The 19588-nt window shown below is 40.6% G+C and overlaps 1 protein-coding gene across 3 annotated transcripts in view; it reads right to left on the bottom strand.

Annotated features, from left to right (window-relative positions):
* The window catches only part of LEKR1 (leucine, glutamate and lysine rich 1), a 230339-nt gene that overhangs the window by 112251 nt on the left and 98500 nt on the right, over nucleotides 1-19588 (bottom strand). For all 3 annotated transcript variants that reach the window (XM_056565017.1, XM_056565016.1, XM_056565018.1), the window contains one exon: nucleotides 14034-14219. In XM_056565017.1, coding sequence (XP_056420992.1) covers nucleotides 14034-14219 — 186 coding nt within the window. The remainder of the gene's footprint in view (nucleotides 1-14033; nucleotides 14220-19588) is intronic.

Here is a 19588-nt window from a genome sequence, read left to right as displayed (position 1 = left end):
AGAGGCATGCTTGACTAAGACCTAATGTAGGTCAAAATGCTGCACCTTTTCTTTAGACAACAATATGAGATGGAAGTCTTTTTTTCTACTAGTAAATGCTTTTGACTTCCTTTTGATAACTGTCATAGAGACATGTAAGAAATTAGCATCAGTGGAAATCTCTGATATACAACCCACTTGTCTCTAGGATGAAAAAGCATCCTAGTTATCCTCCAAGGACTAGCATTTTTTGAGTGATCTCAGGATCTCTCAGCTAATGCTGTCAGGCTACCAATTAAAGTCCAATGTAAGCCTTCAATGCAATGCAAAGTAGTGATATCACTGACAAGTGTCACCACTGTAGTATAGCATCTTGGTCCTTAGGCTAAGTTTTTTTTAAATTATTATTAGCTTTTTTAAATATTTTTTACACTGCCCCTTTTTTCCTGCCCATTAGTTTTTTATTCAATTCAAAGTCAGGAATTACGTTTTCAATAAGAGGCAAGGAGCCACAATGCTGAGTAAGATCGCTTTATGTGCGCCGCACTCTGCCATGTATATCGTGCCCATGTATAATGCTCAGTGTCGTCAGGTTTGTCCTTTTTTTTTTTTTTTTAACATCTTTATTAACAGATTTTAGACACAAAGTTCACAGGACATAAATCAATCAATAAGAAGAAAAAAATAATTTCTGTGGACACTCATTAACCTCACAAAAATGATAAATGTATCATTTAAAAATAATAATGCGTCGTGGACAAGACAGAGAGTCCGGCACTGCTGTAACTACGGCACTAGAAAAACCCAGGTGCGTATCAAGATAGCTAGCTAGCCAGCACGGTGCTCAATCCAGGAACAATAGAAATAAATCCAAATAGTGAAGTGTAGAAATATGGATGGCACTCACCCGGGTAGAAGCTTCAAAATATCCTAGGGTGGAGGTGTCAGGCAGGTATCGTGGCAGGAATGCCAAAAAATAATAATGCATCGTCTGCATATAAAGCAATCTTATTCATATATGAACCATATTTAAACCCATGTATCTCATTACTTAAAGGGTTACTCCCGTGGAAAACTTTTTTTTTTTTTTTTTTTTTTTTAGATCAACTGGTGCCAGAATGTTAAACAGATTTGTAAATTACTTCTATTAAAAAATATAAAATCCTTCCAGAACTTTTAAAGGGGCTACATACTACAGAGAAAATGTTTTTCTTTTTGGATTGCTCTTATGTCACGACCACGGTGCTCTCTGCTGAGCTCTGCTGTCCATTTTAGGAACTGTCCAGAGCAGGAGAAAATCCCCATAGCAAACATATGCTGCTCTGGACAGTTTCTAAAATGGACAGCAGAGGTCAGCAGAGAGCCCTGTGGTCGTGACATAAGAGTAATCAAAAAGAAAGACATTTCCTGTCACGTACGGGCAGGGAAGGAGTGCTCGCTAAGCTCACCCGCGCCCCTGTCCCTGACTACTTGTCCGCCAATCCTAAATGATTGGTCGACAATCCCTTCCTAAATAAGTGAGGGGAGTGAAATGTCAACACAATAAAATACAATGCTGTCAGTTGTCAGGAGCAACAGGGAAACAAGCAACTAACAAAGACAAACTAAACATACACACATAAAGTCGATGTCAGTCAAACCGAGTTAAGCCAGGAGAGGGAAGAGGTGCCGAATCGTTATTACCAAAGAGAAGTCAGATAAGAAGCCAAAAGTCATGTTGCCGGGTATACAAGAAAGTAAGGGATTGCTAGCTACTCGGGTAATGACCGCTGACACAGGCATCTTCCCAGTGTCTGATGCCTGGTGATATAGGGAGATGCACATGTGGTCAATCAGTAGCTAGCCACTCAGGCAGCAGGGCATAACCCGGCAACCTAGCAAACAACACCTTGTCAGCACCTGTTAACCCTGCTGGTGCTGACAGTACCGCCCCCCCCCCCCCCCTTTAAAGAGGGGCCACCAGACCCTTAAAATTGGGTCTAGGTTTGTCTGGGTGAGAATCGTGGAATTACTTAATTAAAGTGGCCGCATGGACAGAATAGGCCGGAACCCACAATCTCTCCTCCGGACCATAACATTTCCAATGAACTAAGTACTGGACAGAATTCTGTACCCTTCTACTATCCAGTATTCTGGCAACCTCAAACTCAAGCTCTCCGTCAACCTCAACCGGAGGAGGCGGAATGGGGACTGGAGATTGAGTAGGAACATAACGTTTTAACAAGGAGCAATGGAACACATTATGAACCTTAAAAGAAGATGGTAATTTTAATCTGTAACTCACAGGATTAATAACTTCAATTACCTCATAAGGTCCAATGAACCTAGATGCCAGTTTCTTAGATGGAACCTTGAGACGAAGATTTTTTGTAGATAACCACACTTTATCACCAACTTTAAATTTTATGCCGCAAGTACTTGCCGCAAGTAACTCTTGTCGGCCGATTTCTTTTGTAGTACTTGGGGGTTTTCCAGGTTCTTCTGAACCTGAACCCAAACTGTGCACAGTTTACTCATAGTGGTGTTGACCTCAGGGTTATCACTATCAGTATTGGTACAGGAGAAAACCGTGGATTAAATCCATAAACACAAAAGAATGATGACATACCGGTAGAAGAATGTTCCTGATTATTCAAGGCAAACTCAGCTAGAGACAGAAAGGACACCCATTCATTCTGCCTGTCTGCCACATAACATCTCAAGTATTGTTCCACACTTTGATTCAACCTTTCAGTTTGACCATTAGATTGCAGATGAAAAGCGGAAGAAAAAGATAACTGAACACCTAATTGTTTACAAAAAGCTTGCCAAAATTTAGAGACAAATTGTACTTCTCGATCTGATACAATATTTTCTGGTAATCCATGGTACTTAACAACATGTTTTATAAATAAGTCAGCAAGAATCTTGGCTGAAGGAAGATTTTTCAAAGGAATAAGATGACACTGTTTGCTAAACCTATCCACCACCACCCATAAAACAGTTTTTCCCTCAGATGGTGGCAGATCTGTCATAAAATCCATAGAAATATGAGTCCAGGGTCTCTTAGGAATAGATAATGGACACAACTCCCCTGCAGGGTGAATCCGAGGAGTCTTAGCTCGGGCACACACATCACAAGAAGCAACAAAAGCTTTCACATCCCTGTTCAGGGTTGACCAGCAAAATTTCCTTTGAAGCAATCTCCTTGTACCATGGATACCAGGATGACCTGCTAACAGAGAACAATGAGATTCCTCGATTATACGGAGGCGAAACTGACTAGGTACAAAGATTTTGCCTCTAGGAGTCTCCGGAGGAACCAAACCTTGATTACTCAAAATTTCAGATGTTAAATCAGCAGATACTGCAGAGATAACCACACCTTCTGGAAGAATAGTCTCAGGATTAGTGTCTATAGGCTGAGAAGCACTGAAACTTCGAGACAAGGCGTCGGCCTTGACGTTCTTAGTACCCGGTCGATAAGTAATAACAAAGTCGAACCGAGTAAAGAACAAGGCCCACCAGGCTTGACGAGGATTGAGAAGATTCCAAAAAAGTGAAATTTTTATGGTCAGTGATCACAGTGAACTGCCCCCTCAAGGAAATGTCTCCACTCCTCGAAAGCCCATTTGATAGCCAAAAGTTCTCGGTTTCCGACATCATAATTCTGTTCTGATGTGAAACATTTTCGAGAAAAGAGAGCGCAAGGACGCAAATTTGTCAAAGAGGCAGTTCCCTGAGACAAAACTGCTCCGGCGCCTACTTCAGAAGCATCTACCTCAACTATAAAGGGTTTAGTCTGATCTGGTTGAACTAAAATTGGAGCAGAAATGAAACATCCCTTAAGATGTTCAAAAGCAGCTTCTGCTTCCTGAGACCAGTTAGCCAGATCTGCCCCTTTACGAGTCAAATCAGTTAAGGGCTTTGCGACAATGGAAAAATTCTTTATAAATTTCCTATAATAATTTTGCAAAACCAAGAAACCTCTGTAGCGCTTTTAATGACATAGGTCGCACCCAGTCAGATACAGCCTTAACCTTCTCAGGATCCATTTTAAAATATCTTGGAGTTAAGATGTACCCCAAAAATTGAACCTCCTTAACACCAAAAACACATTTCTCTTGTTTAACAAACAACTTGTTTTGGAGTAATACCTGCAGAACAGAACGCACATGATTAACATGAGCCGACCAATCTCGAGAAAAAAATTTGAATATCATCAAGATACACTACGAGAAATTTACCCATAAATTCACGCAATATATCGTTGACCAAATTTTGAAACACAGCCGGTGCATTACTGAGACCAAAGGGCATTACCAGATACACAAAATGACCCTTAGGGGTAATGAAAGCAGTTTTCCATTCAGCACCCTCTTTTATTCTGATCAAATTATAAGCCCCTCGAAGGTCCAGTTTAGTAAACCAACACGCCCCCTGCAATTGATTGAACAAGTCTGGAATCAGAGGTAATGGGTATTGATTTTTGACTGTGATCTTGTTCAGACCTCGATAATCAATACAAGGTCTGAGTCCTCCATCTTTTTTGGCTACAAAGAAGAATCCTGCTCCCATAGGAGAAACAGATGGACGAATATGACCTTTTTGCAAACTTGACTGAATATAATCCTTCATAGCTTCCCTTTCGGGACCAGACAAATTTTAAATACGCCCCTTAGGATATTTGGCATCAGGTAAAAGTTCAATAGCACAGTCATAATCTCAGTGTGGGGGCAAAGCAGAGGAGGCCTCCTCAGAAAAAACATCACAAAAATCTGAAATAAATTTGGGTAGAATACTTTTACCCACACCGAGAGTAGCAAGAGAGACAGTAATGCATTTGTTAGAACACTCAGATCCCCACTTGATAAGTTCCCCTGAGGTCCAACCAAAAACAGGGTTATGATTACTTAAAGGGGTATTCCAGGCAAATACTTTTTTTTAATATATCCACTGGCTCCGGAAAGTTAAACAGATTTGTAAATTACTTCTATTAAAAAATCTTAATCCTTCCAATAGTTATTAGCTTCTGAAGTTTTTTGTCTAACTGCTTAATGATGATGTCACGTCCCAGGAGCTGTGCATGATGGGAGAATATCCCCATAGGAACTGCACAGCTCCCAGGACGTGAGTCATCATTGAGCAGTTAGACAGAAAACAACAACTCAACTTCAGAAGCTAATAACTATTGAAAGGATTAAGATTTTTTAATAGAAGTAATTTACAAATCTGTTTAACTTTCCAGAGCCAGTTGATTCATAAAAAAAAAGTTTGGGCCTGGAATAGCCCTTTAACCAGGGTAAACCCAAAATCACATTTACAGACAAATTTTTAAGAACAAAAAAGGTGATTTTTTCAAAATGCATAGAACCGACCAATAATTCCCCTTCGGGAGTAGAACAACTGACACAACCCCCTGACAAGGGTGAATTATCCACTCCAGAAATGGGAATCGGGTTCTCCAACCGTTTCAAAGGTAAATTTAGAGACTTAATAAATCTTAGATCCACAAAATTAGCAGCGGAGCCAGAATCAATAGAAGCTTTACCAAATATTTTTCTTTTTTGAAAACATATTTGTGCTGGTAACAAAATTTTTGAAGATAATTTCGAAGGTACCTGTGCGCCTAAATGACCTCCCTGATTGTCATTTAGGCGCTGACGTCTCCCGGCTACTGGCGTTTGGCGCAATTCTGGACCTGAAGACCCTTCTCTCCACCAGTCTTTCTTCCGAAAGGATTTTCTCTGCTGGGGGGAAAATTTCCCTATCTGCATGGGTTCCTCGGAAGAGACATGAGAGACAGGAGAAGAAGGAAACATGGAGGAAGGAGAGTGAGGAACAGAATCAAAAGTCCGTTCTCAATTTCTTTCTTTCATACATCTGTCAAGTCATATAGCTAATGTCATGGCTTGTTCTAATGAGTCAGGTGATGGATAACTTACTAAAACATCCTTAATAGCGTCAGATAATCCTTGTCTGAACTGACACCTAAGGGCTGGATTATTCAGACCCGAAGCCGTGCACCACTTCCGAAAAATCGCACAGTACTCCTCTGCTGTTCTCTTTCCCTGCTTAAGATTGACTAGCTGCAATTCTGCAAAGGCTGCACGGTCTGGCTCATCATAAAGAAGGCCCAAAGCAGAAAAGAAGCATCCACTGAACTTAATTCAGGAGCTGAGGAAGGTAAGGAGAAAGCCCACTCTTGAGGGTCTCCTTGCAACAAAGACAATATAAGTCCTACTCTCTGGTCCTCTGTGCTAGTAGACTGTGGTCTCATGCAAAAAGATAGCTTGCAACTCTCTCTGAAAACAAATTTTTTTCGTCACCTGAAAAACGGTCAGGAAGATTAATTTTAGGGTCACTTGAAACAGCTGGAGGACAGACCACTGACTGACCATTAGCTGTCTCCTGAGCCTGAACCCTCTCAGCAAGAGATTGTACTGAAAGGGTTAATACCTGCATTTGCTCTACCAAAGCAGTCATTGCTTCCATCCTAGCAGATGCAGGTAGTAGTTTGGGCCTGTGAAAATGTCACATATGGGCAGGGAAGGAGTGCTCGCTAAGCTCACCCGCACCCCTGTCCCTGCCTACTTGTCCGCCTATCCTAAATGATAGGCCGGAAACTGGTCGACAATCCCTTCCTAAATAAGTGAGGGGAGTGAAATGTCAACACAATAAAATACAATGCTGTCAGTTGTCAGGAGCAACAGGGAAACAAGCAACTAACAAAGACAAACTAAACATACACACATAAAGTCGATGTCAGTCAAACCGAGTCAAGCCAGGAGAGGGAAGAGGTGCCGAATCGTTATTACCAAAGAGAAGTCAGATAAGAAGCCAAAAGTCAAGTTGCCGGGTATACAAGAAAATAAGGGATTGCTAGCTACTCGGGTAATGACCGCTGACACAGGCATCTTCCCAGTGTCTGATGCCTGGTGATATAGGGAGATGCACATGTGATCAATCAGTAGCTAGCCACTCAGACAGCAGGGCTTAACCCGACAACCTAGCAAACAACATCTTGTCAGCACCTGTTAACCCTGCTGGTGCTGACATATCCACTGTAGTATACAGCCCCTAAAAAGTACTGGAAGGATTAAGATTTTTGAATAGAAGTAATTAACAAATCTGTTTAACTTTCTGGCACCAGTTGATAAAAAATAAAAAATAAAAGTTTTCCACGGGAGTACCCCTTTAAACGTATTAACCCCTTAAGGACACATGACGTACTGGAACGTCATGTGTCCGCTCCCAATCTATAACCCGGAACAACGGCCGGGATCCGTGGCTAATAGCGCTCGGTATTGATCGTGGTGCCGCGCTATTAACCCTTTAGACGCGGCGTTCAAAGTTGAACGCCGCGTCTAAAGTGAAAGTGAAACCATGCCGGTTAGCTCAGTCGGCTGTTCGGGATAGCCGCGGCGAAATCGCGGCATCCCGAACAGCTTACAGGACAGCAGGAGGGTCCCTACCTGCCTCCTCGCTGTCAGATGGCCGAATGACTGCTCAGTGCCTGAGATCCAGGCATGAGCAGTCAAGCGGCAGAATCATCGATCACTGGTTTCCTATGAGAAACCAGTGATCAATGTAAAAGATCAGTGTGTACAGTGTTATAGGTCCCTATGGGAGCTATAACACTGCAAAAAAAAGTGGAAAAAAAAAGTAAATAAAGATCATTTAACCCCTCCCCTATTAAAAGTTTGAATCACCCCCCTTTTCCCATAAAAAAAAAAAAAACACAGTGTAAATAAAAATAAACATATATGGTATTTCCGCGTGCGGAAATGTCGGAATTATAAAAATATATTGTTAATTAAACCGCACGGTCAATGGCGTACGCACAAAAAAATTCCAAAGTGCATTTTTGGTAACTTTTTATATCATGAAAAAATGAATAAAAAGCGATCAATAAGTCCTATCAATGCAAAAATTGTACCGTTAAAAATGACCCCTCATACCGCCCCATATGCGAAAAAAAAAAATTATAGGGGTCAGAAGATGACAATTTTAAACGTATTAATTTTCCTGCATGAAGTTATGATTTTTTCCAGAAGTACAACAAAATCAAACCTACATAAGTAGGGTATCATTTTAATAGTATTAACCTACAGAATAAAGATAAAGTGTCATTTTTACCGAAAAATGTACTACGTAGCCCCCAAAAGTTACAAAACAGCGTTTTTTTTTCAGTTTTGTCTCACAATAATTTTTTTTTCCGTTTCACCGTAGATTTTTGGGCAAAATGACTGATGTCATTACAAAGTAGAATTGGTGGCGCAAAAAATAAGTAATCATATGGATTTTTAGGTGCAAAATTGAAAGAGTTATGATTTTTTAAAGGCAAGGAGCAAAGAACGAAAATGCAAAAACGGAAAAAAAACCAGTCCTTAAGGGGTTAAAGAAGCCAATGGTTCCATCACTATTGCAAATAAAATCAGTGAAAGGGGACATCCCTGTCTGGTACTGTGAAAAAGAGTAACATTTATAGAACCCCCCCCCCCCCCCCCCCCAATTAACACGAACTCTGGCACTAGGATTATTGTATATTATTGTATAGTAACTTAACCCAGGTGATAAATCTGGGTCCAAAACCCAATTCCTCCAGAGTCGCCCACAGATAGGGCCATTCCACACAGTCAAATGCTTTCTGTGCATCAAGAGTATGGCCCTATCTGTGAATACTCAAAGAAAAACTACGAATATTGATAGCTGTGGAGCGACCGGGAATAAAACCCTGTTTTTTAATCCTGATGAATAATTGATGAAATAACCATATTTATTCTAGAGGCGAGTATTTTAGTCAAAAATGTCACGTCTGTGCCTAATAAAGATATCGGCCTGTAGGAGTCCGGACATTGAGGATCCTTATCTTTTTTTAAGTGGATGACATACTCATGATTTGGGACAGAACTCAGGATGAATATGCACAGTTTGTCCAGTACTTCAAGGAAACAAATAAAATCAATATGATGTTTACACAAGAATTCGGAGGTACTAGCTTGGAGTTCCTAGATGTTAAAATCTTCATACAAGAAGGAAGAATTTGCAGGACAGGATATAGGAAGCCTATAATGAAGAACTCATTGGTTCACTTTAATAGTGCACGCCCCAAAAACTTAAAAGACCGTATCCCCTTCACCCAGTTTTTGCAGCTAAAAAGAAATAACTCGGAAAACACAGGCAGCAGAACTTACAGTAAGACTTACACAACGAGGATATCCATCCAACATCATCCAAAAAGCTCAAAAAAGAGTAGAAAAAAATGAATGGCAAACAACAACAGAATAAAAGGAAAAGGAAACATCAATTTGACTCTCCTTACAGTAAAAGGTTTGCTTTCACGTTCGAAAACACACCTATGAACGAGTTTATAAAATCAACCATATACAAACACTGGTATATCTTGGAGAGCGACAAGGATATTAATAAAGTAGCCATTAATAAACCCATAATTAACTATAAAAAAAAAAAATAGGACAATAGGAGATCTTATCAAAAGCAAGATAAGAATAAAATCGCAAGTACACAAGAATTGGTTAGAAAACGCAGCCCCAAAAGGCAACCAACCGTGCAAGCATTGCTCTTTCTGTAAATACAAACGAGCCTAGGCACAGTACACATTAGGAGGTTATCCAATGAGAACGCAACAGTTGATCACCTGTAGGATCACATGTGATCTACTGTTTGATATGTACGTGCAGAAAATACTATGTGGGTAAGACAAAGAGACCATTGTTTAAAAGAATAAGGGAACATTATATTCCCTCAAAACCGGGTCAGGAGTTCCTCGCCTTATAGAACACATGTCTACAGCACATAGCAATGATTGTTCCACATTGAAGTTTGCAGGAATAGAACACATTGGATCGGGAAGGGGAGGAATAGATCGAGAGACATATCTCTTGAGAAGAGTTTTAGTATGGATCAGCCGGCTAAATGCATTGGGGCCTCTGGGCCTCAATGATCTATCCCCCTATCTGTAGATACAGGTCATGAACAGGTTAGCTCTGTTCTTGGTGTATTATGTTTCTGTTATTTTAACTGTCACGTATTATTTGCATAAGCACACACCCCTCTTGCAAGTAATGTATAAGAATCACAGAGCACCTGATACCTGAGAGAGACCGGAAGAATCTCCTGTGAAACAGACTGTTGTCTCCACACCTCCCTGCCGCACCGCTTACCTGTTTGTGGATTTGCTTCCCCCAACCAGGGTGGATATCCAGCTTTTAACAAGAATAAAAGCATGAAGAAAATAACTGGGTGAATGCATTGAATTTTTTCTACAGCTCTTTTGTTGATTGTTACCTTTTTTAATATGACTGAGATAACCGCCTCTCGCATGGATGCCGGCAAGTTCCCCTCCTCTAAAGCAACAATAAAGACCTCTAATAGTTTCAGGATCAATATATCACAATTTTTTTTTTATAAATCTCTGATGGTAATCCATCTATTCCAGGTGCTTTATTATTTGGTGCAGCTACAACTGCTATTTCTAATTCTAATTCTTGAGTTATGGGGGCTTCCAGACACTCACAATCTGCCCTTGTTAGTTTGGTTAATTTTGCCTCCTTTGGAAAAATTTGTATCTCATCTACAGTAGTAGTATGTCAAGAAGTATAAAGTGTGGAATACAATTCTTTAAAGACCTGAAGAATATCAGAATTGGTATTGACAATATCCCCAACACTGGTTTTAAGTGATGGGATCATACTAGATGGGTTTTGAGCTTTAGAAATCCTATATAATATATGACCAACCGATAGTCCCTCTGTATAAAATACCTGTTTCTGCATCATTACTGTTTTTAGCATCATGCATAAGATGAAGGCGCAGAGCAAACTGAGCATCACGAAAATTATTTTTGTTAATCTCATTTGAGTCTTCAATAAAGAGAATGTTTGTTCTGTGCACCTCATCACATAGTTTATTGGTTAGATTCGAAATTCTAGATTTTTCCCATGCAATGGCTTTAAAGGGGTATTCCAGGAAAAAACATTTTTATAAATATCAACTGGCTCCAGAAAGTTAAACAGATTTGTAAATTACTTCTATAAAAAAAATCTTAATCCTTTCAGTACTTATGAGCTTCTGAAGTTAAGGTTGCACTTTTCTGTCTAAGTGCTCTCTGATGACACCTGTCTCGGTGTAACCCCTTTAATTAATATCCCCGTTATAAATGCCCTCATTGTGTCCCAAATAGTGTCTCGTGTTGTACAGGTCTCATTCATTTGGAAACATTTAAGAAGTTCTAGTCTTAAATTTATGTCATCTCCAACTAGGGATAATCAAGAAGGATTATGTTTCCAAGTGTAACATTTTCTAACTATGGGTAGAAAATGTAATCCAACAATAAGTGCAGATTGATCTGATAAAGTTCTAATTGTATAACTAACAGTGTTTAAATAGTGTAATATAAGTGGATTCCCTAAAGCAAGATCTATACGGGAAAGAGAGAGTAATAAGTAGAAGAACAACAGGAAAAAAAAATTCTCCAGGGTGCTTATATCTCCAAAGATCTATCAGACCAACCTCATCCTTAGGCTAAGCTTGATGACCCAACACCAACACCAACCAACAGTGTTTTCTGGGTATATAATATCATAACACAAAACCAAAGGAAAACCCAAAATTTGAAACCAGAAGAGGAATATAATTACAGAGCCACCAAGCTCCTCAAGCCAGAGCCCTCCACTAAATGGTAAGTATTAAAAATGAACTTTTATTAATATCGTATTAAAAAAATTTGGGTCCACAAACAAATCCAGAACATGTAGCAAGGAATTATGAATAAAAAAGTGACTCTCCACATACTAGGGCTGCAGCTAAAGATTATTTTAATAATCGATTAGTTGCCAATTATTTCATCGATTAATCTGAAAAAATTTCAAAATGCCAAAAAAAGGGGTTCAGCTGATTCTACTTGAAAAATTATGTACAATGGCAATTTTTAAAGTTTATAGCATGTGATGTGACCAAACAGCAGCAATTTTGGATTTTTTTTTAAATGTTTACGCCGGTTGCTGTCATTATTAATGATCCTGTACAGAAACCAGTGTAAATTGATATTGCCGCATTGGTAACTGTCTGAACTATTAAAATAAAATGTTAAGGATTCACCAATATTTTAATAGTTATGACAGTTAGCCATACAGTAGTATCAAATATGTAAAATAAAAAGTTATTTTACTTTTTTTGTATAGCAATAGGAAAAGGGGGAGCTAATTTTTATCGGGGGAGCGGTTAATTAAAATTTTTTTTGTTGTTGCTTTTTTTTTTTTATATAGCACTCCTATACACATGGGGGTATGTGCAGACTGCAGAGCATTGCTTTTACAGACCCTAGGGTGCAATGCTATGCAGTCTGCACCCCCCCCCCCACGTGTATAGAAGTGTATGTACATTCCTATACAGATGGGGGTATGTGCAGAGCATTGCACCCTTGTTCCCCCTTTAGGCAGCAGGGCCACCCCCTTTAGACAGCAGAGCCACTCCACTTTAGACAACAGAGCCACTCCACTTTAGACAGCAGGGCCACCCCACTTTAGACAGCAGGGCCACCAGATTTTAGACAGCAGGGCCACCCCACTTTAGACAGCAGGGCCACCCCACTTTAGACAGCAGGGCCACCCCACTTTCGACAGCAGGGCCACCCCACTTTAGACAGCAGGGCCACCCCACTTTAGACAGCAGGGACACCCCTCTCTAGACAGCAGGGCCACCCCACTTTAGACAGCAGGGCCACCCCACTTTAGACAGCAGGGCCAACCCACTTTAGACAGCAGGGCCAACCCACTTTAGACAGCAGGGCCACCCCACTTAAGACAGCAGGGCCACCCTACTTTAGACAACAGGGCCACCCCACTTTAGACAGCAGGGCCCCACGTAGAAATTAGTAGCAGCCCCTCCAGTAGACGGCAGCCCCCACCCTTGTAGACAGCACTCACCTGCGGCTGTCCTCTGTCCCGTTCTCCCGTCCGCATCATGTCATCCTATGGAGGAGCATGTGACATACACATCAGTCTGCTTCCTCCGTAGTGTTACGCTGGGCGCAGGGGGAGGAGGTGGAGTGACGTGTGTGTCACATGCTCCTCCATGGGACGGGATGCGGACGGGAGAACGGGAGAAGCAGGTATCGGTTTTGGTATCGGGGACACTGAACGAGTCCCTGATACCATGCAAATTGCTAGTATTTGCCCGATACTTCCATTCACTGCCGCGGCCCAATATGGCCCTGCTGCTGCTCTACTCCTAGCGCAATTAACGCACCGCCGGGACATGTCTATTCTCTGCTGCTCATCTCCGTTGGGTACAGAGATGAGCAGCAAAGAATAGACATGTCCCGGCGCTGCGCTAATTGCGCTAGGAGTAGAGCAGCAGCAGGGACATGTCGGGCAGCGGAGATGAATGAATGAAGCCTACATGCGGGACATGTCAGCTTCATTCATTCACTGCCGCTGCGGAAAACGAATCGGGCGATTATTCGATAACGGGATTCGTCGACAACGAATCCCGTTATCGAACTTAATCGATTTTATCGATTAATTGTTGCAGCTCTACCACATACAAACAGTATATTACTTAATATCCAAAACAGGGACCTGTAGTACCAATTTCTGCCATGTACAAATATCTATGTGCTAACAAATGGCTATAGCACTAGGACGGTAAGGTGCTAGGAAATAGTAGATGGAGGAGTGTGAAATATTGTAGGACTAATAAACATACCTACTGGAATGTCCAGAAGCTAAATCTCCACTAACCACACAATGGCGCACATACACAATACAAATGCAGCAGTATACTTTGACGTACTGTTAGGCCAGTATGATAACGTATTCAATGAACATAGGGCAATAACAAGTATAAACATGTCCTTAAAAGAGGTAGACTCTAGGAACAGAGAAGACAGCTGCTGCATTGTACATCCCATTAAAAATGAGGTAATTTATGCAAATTGCCTAAAACAACCACCTATTTTTTGTCTCGCTGACCACTGCAGGCAGTCACAAGCAGGCTGACGGGGGTTAAGGAGGCAGGTGGAATCATTTCTTTAAGGAACATTACATTACCAGAGATTTGCTTTTCCAACTCATGACATTTGCTTTTCAATTCTGTTTCCTTCTCTCGTGAGCGTTCAAGCTGCTTTGATGTTAATGTGACAGATTCAGCAACTGCCTGCAGATTTTTCACCTTATTTTGGAGCGAAACACTTTCTAACTGGGATTCCTTGAGACGTCCATGAAGACTTATCATTTCTGTGGAAGTACATACAATAAAAAGAACATTAGAGTCATGTCGCAGAGTAGATTTACTTTTAATGAATACATTGTTGAATACAATTCTGGGTTACAGAGAAAATAATTTGATAAAGTGTCAGTGCCTATATTTTCACAAGTACATAATTATTATTATTTTTTTTTACCATTACCGAGGAGCTGTAAGGAAACTAAGCAATATTCTCATACACCACACAAAAATAGTAAGTGAACATGTCAGCTCTATAAATACAACAGTGAGATAGCTGTATTCTTCGACTAATAAGAAGCTTAAAGGGAACATAAAAATGTCATTTTCTGTAAAATGTCCTTGGCAAATAGGGAGTGTACTGATTATTCCGGACCTCTCAGTATGGCTGCAGGGTGCGGTATATCCCTTTTAATAAGGACAAGCTGGATAAAAACATTGCATGGCAACAGTGTACTGGATTATCTAAAGGTTACACCACAGTCTTGTTCTGGGCTATCAGAAAAATAAATATTCAAAGCTGCTCTTGGGTTATGCAATACTTGAATGAAGTCCTTTTGCATTTTTAAAGGACTGTGTGGATATTGGTCAGTGGTATGTCATGAATACAAAATCAGGGTTTTGTACATTCATGAAGTGCAAATGACTTTGAATAAATTTCCAACAAGCCTACAGAAATGCATTTGGTGTCTAAAAAATCAAATGAAGAATAAAAACAGAGAGAGAGAGAGAGAGAGAGAGAGAGAGAGAGAATACAGTCATTACTGAGCGATTTACAAAAACAATCATAATGCAGCCTAGTTATTTATTTCCATATCATAATATCAGAAACACGCTAGATGACTCCACGCTAGTCACACGACCCCAATCATGTGTTACCAATGATTAATGCTCTGGCTTTTCTTACCTTGACAAACAAACGGGAAAATACCTTTGTAAATCGTAAAACAGGTGCATGTGTAGGAATGTTTCGTCTGACATTATATGGGTACTTAAATGGGTACTCCGCTGCTCAGCCGCCACGCCCCCTCCCATAGACTTGCATTGAGGGGCAGGGCTATGATGTCATGAGCACTCGGCGTCGGCTCCAGTGTTCGGAACAGTTTGTTCCAAACGCTGAGCAGCGGAGTACCCCTTTAAACAACAACTTGTGGGCACGGTAATATGAAAAATATCTTTGCAGTGCAGTAACTCGCATGGACAGCTCCCAATCTGATAGAAGACAGACAAGACCATGAGCAAAAATGGCATGTACTCCCAAGACAAACTGTATAAACGACCAGGTTTTATTATGAAATTTCAACTAGAAAAACAGTACAGAAAAATATTTATCCACTCCCAACACTTTTATTACCAACACATAAATAAACAGTGCTGAGGGATAGTGGTCAAATGTAGGACAAATAAATTGTAGGAAGGGAAGCAAAAATGTCCCTAGAAGGCCCTACCCAGAAACTGATCCTACTGCTTCAGCGTAGCTATCCTTATATGAAAAGTCCACACAGGAACATAACCTGGGGTCCCTAGTCAAATACTACCAAACATTGGGAATAAGAAATATTATAGTGATTATGTTACAAATATCAACCAACTACGGATAGACAATATTCCAAAAGGATATGAATAGATAATCCAAATACACACATTAAAAGGGGTATTCCCATCTCCTTAAAGGGGTATTCCAGGCAAAAACTTTTTTTTATATATCAACTGGCTCTGGAAAGTTAAACAGATTTGTAAATTACTTCTATTAAAAAATCTTAATCCTTTCAATAGTTATTAGCTTCTGAAGTTTTCTGTCTAACTGCTCAATGATGATGTCACGTCCCGGGAGCTGTGCATGATGGGAGAAAATCCCCATAGGAACTGCACAGCTCCCGGGACGTGAGTCATCAGAAAGCAGTTAGACAGAAAAAAAAAAAAAACTCAACTTCAGAATCTAATACCTATTGCAAGGATTAAGATTTTTTAATCGAAGTAATTTACAAATCTGTTTAACTTTCCGGAGCCAGTTGATATATAAAAAAAAGTTTTGGCCTGGAATACCCCTTTAACCATGTCTCTATGAGTAGAGCATGGCAGCATAAACAAGTTTGCAATTGGCTTTATTTATTTGACAGCTGGTAGTCATGGTTTCCATCCACCAACTTTGCTATTGAAGTAGTGGCAACATCACTCTCTGCTGGAGTTTTGAGCTTCAGCTTATCTTAGCACATTCATCATGTCTGACAGTTGCAGGCATAGTGCTTTTAGCTAGGGAGCAGCAGCAGAGAGAGAGAGATAATCAGCCAGATGAGAATACCCCTTTAACAAATATACAGTAGGGACCACAAACATTAAATGTCCAAAAATTGAGAAAGTGATGTTACTCAGGTATTAGGCAGGAAATATTCGCTCAGATACACTATGGTGTAAATATATGGCACAAGAGAGTGTTATCTAAACACAAAGCAATCCTGCACATGCAAAAGATCATCCACCACTACAGAGAACCAGAATTAGCATACCGCTTGAGTATAGAGCACAGCAGATCAGAGCATATACATCTAGCAACTGGACACCAAATAAGAAAAAAAAAGACCACGAATGGTGAATGATATGCTATACAGTCACTAGATCATGAAAAACAAAGCCCCTTGGTACAAGGGAGAGGAAACAAGAAAAAGGCTGCGGCTTATTAAACAAGTGCAGGAGACAGATATAGGGTCATCCAAATGATACCAGGATGGATTAAAAACATGACTGTCTGGATATCATATACAGACCAGACACTTGTTAATATGGCATGTAATATGCATAATCTGGTGATAGATGAGCAAATTAAAATGACGACCGCCTGTGAATATGTAAAATCTGTGAATAAGTATATTGATCAGATAATAGCTAAAGTTCACATCAGCTTCCCCCTCCCTGAGGAATGACCTATGGACCGGTCACAGAGCATGCCCAGAAAACTTTGGGGGAAGATCAAAACCTGCGCAGTGGAAAAATTGAACAGTTTCCCATAGCAACCAATCAGATCGCTACTTTAATTTTTAAACAGGCCTCTGAAAAACAAAGTAAACAATCTGATTGGTTGCTATGAGCAACTGGTCAACTTTTCCTCTGCACAGGTTTTTATAAATATTTCCATTCCCTTTTTCGTGAATAAGGTCTGGGACAGTCTATTGTGTCTATGTCCCTAAATCCTGTTAAAAACAGCTCCGAAAAGATGGCTGCCCCCCATAATAATGTACTTAAATTGGAATAAAAATTACAATCAGAAAATAAAAACAGATTATAAAAAAAGAACATGATTTAATATATGGCTCTTATCAGAATATCGCCGTTAAAGCAAACAAAGGTAGAAGGGCGGCACTGGATAGTCGCCGTGCACGTGGATAATAGCAAATCCAATCGTAGTAAAAACTCCCAGCACCGGCTTCTTTTTCAAATGCTTTATTGTGCATATAACTCATACAACGCAATACATACATTGCAATTGAAAAAGGCTAAGCAGCCGAAACGCGTCTTGCGTTGTATGAGTTATACGCACAATAAAGCATTTGAAAAAGAAGCCGGTCTTGGGAGTTTTTAATACGATTGTATCGCCGTTAAAGGGATGTTCTTAAAACAACTCTTCTCTTTTATCCACAGAAATAAGTGATAAATGTATGACCCCTAGGGGTTCAATTGCCGGAACCCCTAGTAATCTTGGGAACAGAGGTCTACAGTCTCCCATCCACACTGCAACTGCAATCATCATCAAGGGACTGTCAGAGATAGCAGGTAGCTGTAATCTTTTTTCTTTGGCAGTTCGATAATTGACAATAAATAGAGCCACAGTAAGCACACATTACCATACTTCATTCAGACCGAAGATTCAACAATACATACAGTCTCAAGTTTTCTGAACCCAGCGGTCAGACACCAATGTGATCATGTATTTACCCCTTACCCTGTCCATAGGATAGGAAACAAGCGTTGATGGCGGGACAACCCCTTCAATGACAATGTGCAGTTTAAGCCCTGGGAGTAGTCCAGTGGTGAACAACTTATCCCCTATCCTAAGGATAGGGGATAAGTTTGAGATCGCGGGGGGTCCGACCACTGGGGCCCCCTGCGATCTCCTGTACGGAGCCCCGACAGCCCGCGGGAAGGGGGCGTGTCGACCTCCGCACGAAGCGGCGGCCGACACGCCCCCTCAATACAACTCTATGGCAGAGCCGAAGCGCTGCCTTGGGCAATCTCCAGCTCTGCCATAGAGATGTATTGAGGGGGCGTTTCGGCTGCCGCTTCGTGCGGTGGTCGACATCCGCTATCTGGCCGGAGAGCCTGGCCCCCGTACAGAGAGATCGCAGGGGGCCCCAGCGGTCGGACCCCCGCGATCTCAAACTTATCCCCTATCCTTAGGATAGGGGATATGTTTTTCACCACTGGACTACCCCTAACATGCCTACAGTGGGTTAAGTGGATTCAACTTTCAGCTATTATACTATCTTCATGAGATTACAGAAAGTAAAGTTTAGTTTGAAAAAAAAAAATCACAATTATGTCTCAAAGGTCAATAAAGAGATCAGTTTAATGATCCTTTAATACCTCGGCCTGCTAAGGTATTTGAATGCCTTACTTAAAAAACATTACTACTGTGTTGGATTGATGTATGAAGTGATGAGGTCATGTATGGAATCAGACATTATTTTCCCGTACATTAGTACCAAATGGTAAGGGTCTCTTTTTGCATTTCACTACATTTAAACGGTAGAAATGGTTAAACTAAGGCTTGGTCATTTTAGTACAAACATTTAATACAAGGGTAGTGTGAATATATATTGGGTGTAAGAAAATGTTGATACAATGTTCAATTAAGAATTTTTATATCAGCAATGGCCCAATGTACAGTATGAAGCGGTCAGCCTTGAAAAGGTTCTGCAGTACTTTGCTTCTATTCGTTTCACAGCTGAGAACTGACACATCATGCACACTTCCCATAAAGGTGCGCAAGCGTGAACACATGGGGGAATTTATCAAGGCAGTTTACTGGTGCAAAAAAAAGTTGATAATTTCTGCGCAAACCTCATTTTGCTCATAAAAGTGCAACTTTTTACACAAAAAAATTAGAGCATTGCACAAAGAGCCTGCAACTTTTTTTATGCCAGATTTCAGCATATGACAAATTCCACCATGATCTCATCTCTCTGTCATTGTCTGCTGGGCCAAATTGGGAAGAAAGTAAAGTTGTGATTTCAGAGAATCTTAATTAATTGGTCACATTCACTCAAAATGTCATTATATGGACGATATGTGTCACCAAGGCTCCTGGCCTTGGTAGAGAAAAGCTGAATAGCTTTCCAGTGTTTGTGCTGCGGTGCAGCCTGATGCTGTGTTTTTAGTATGGCTG

This window comes from Hyla sarda, chromosome 3, assembly GCF_029499605.1.
Source record: "Hyla sarda isolate aHylSar1 chromosome 3, aHylSar1.hap1, whole genome shotgun sequence".
Taxonomy (NCBI): Eukaryota; Metazoa; Chordata; class Amphibia; order Anura; family Hylidae; genus Hyla; species Hyla sarda.
This window is presented reverse-complemented; position numbering and strand designations above follow the sequence as displayed.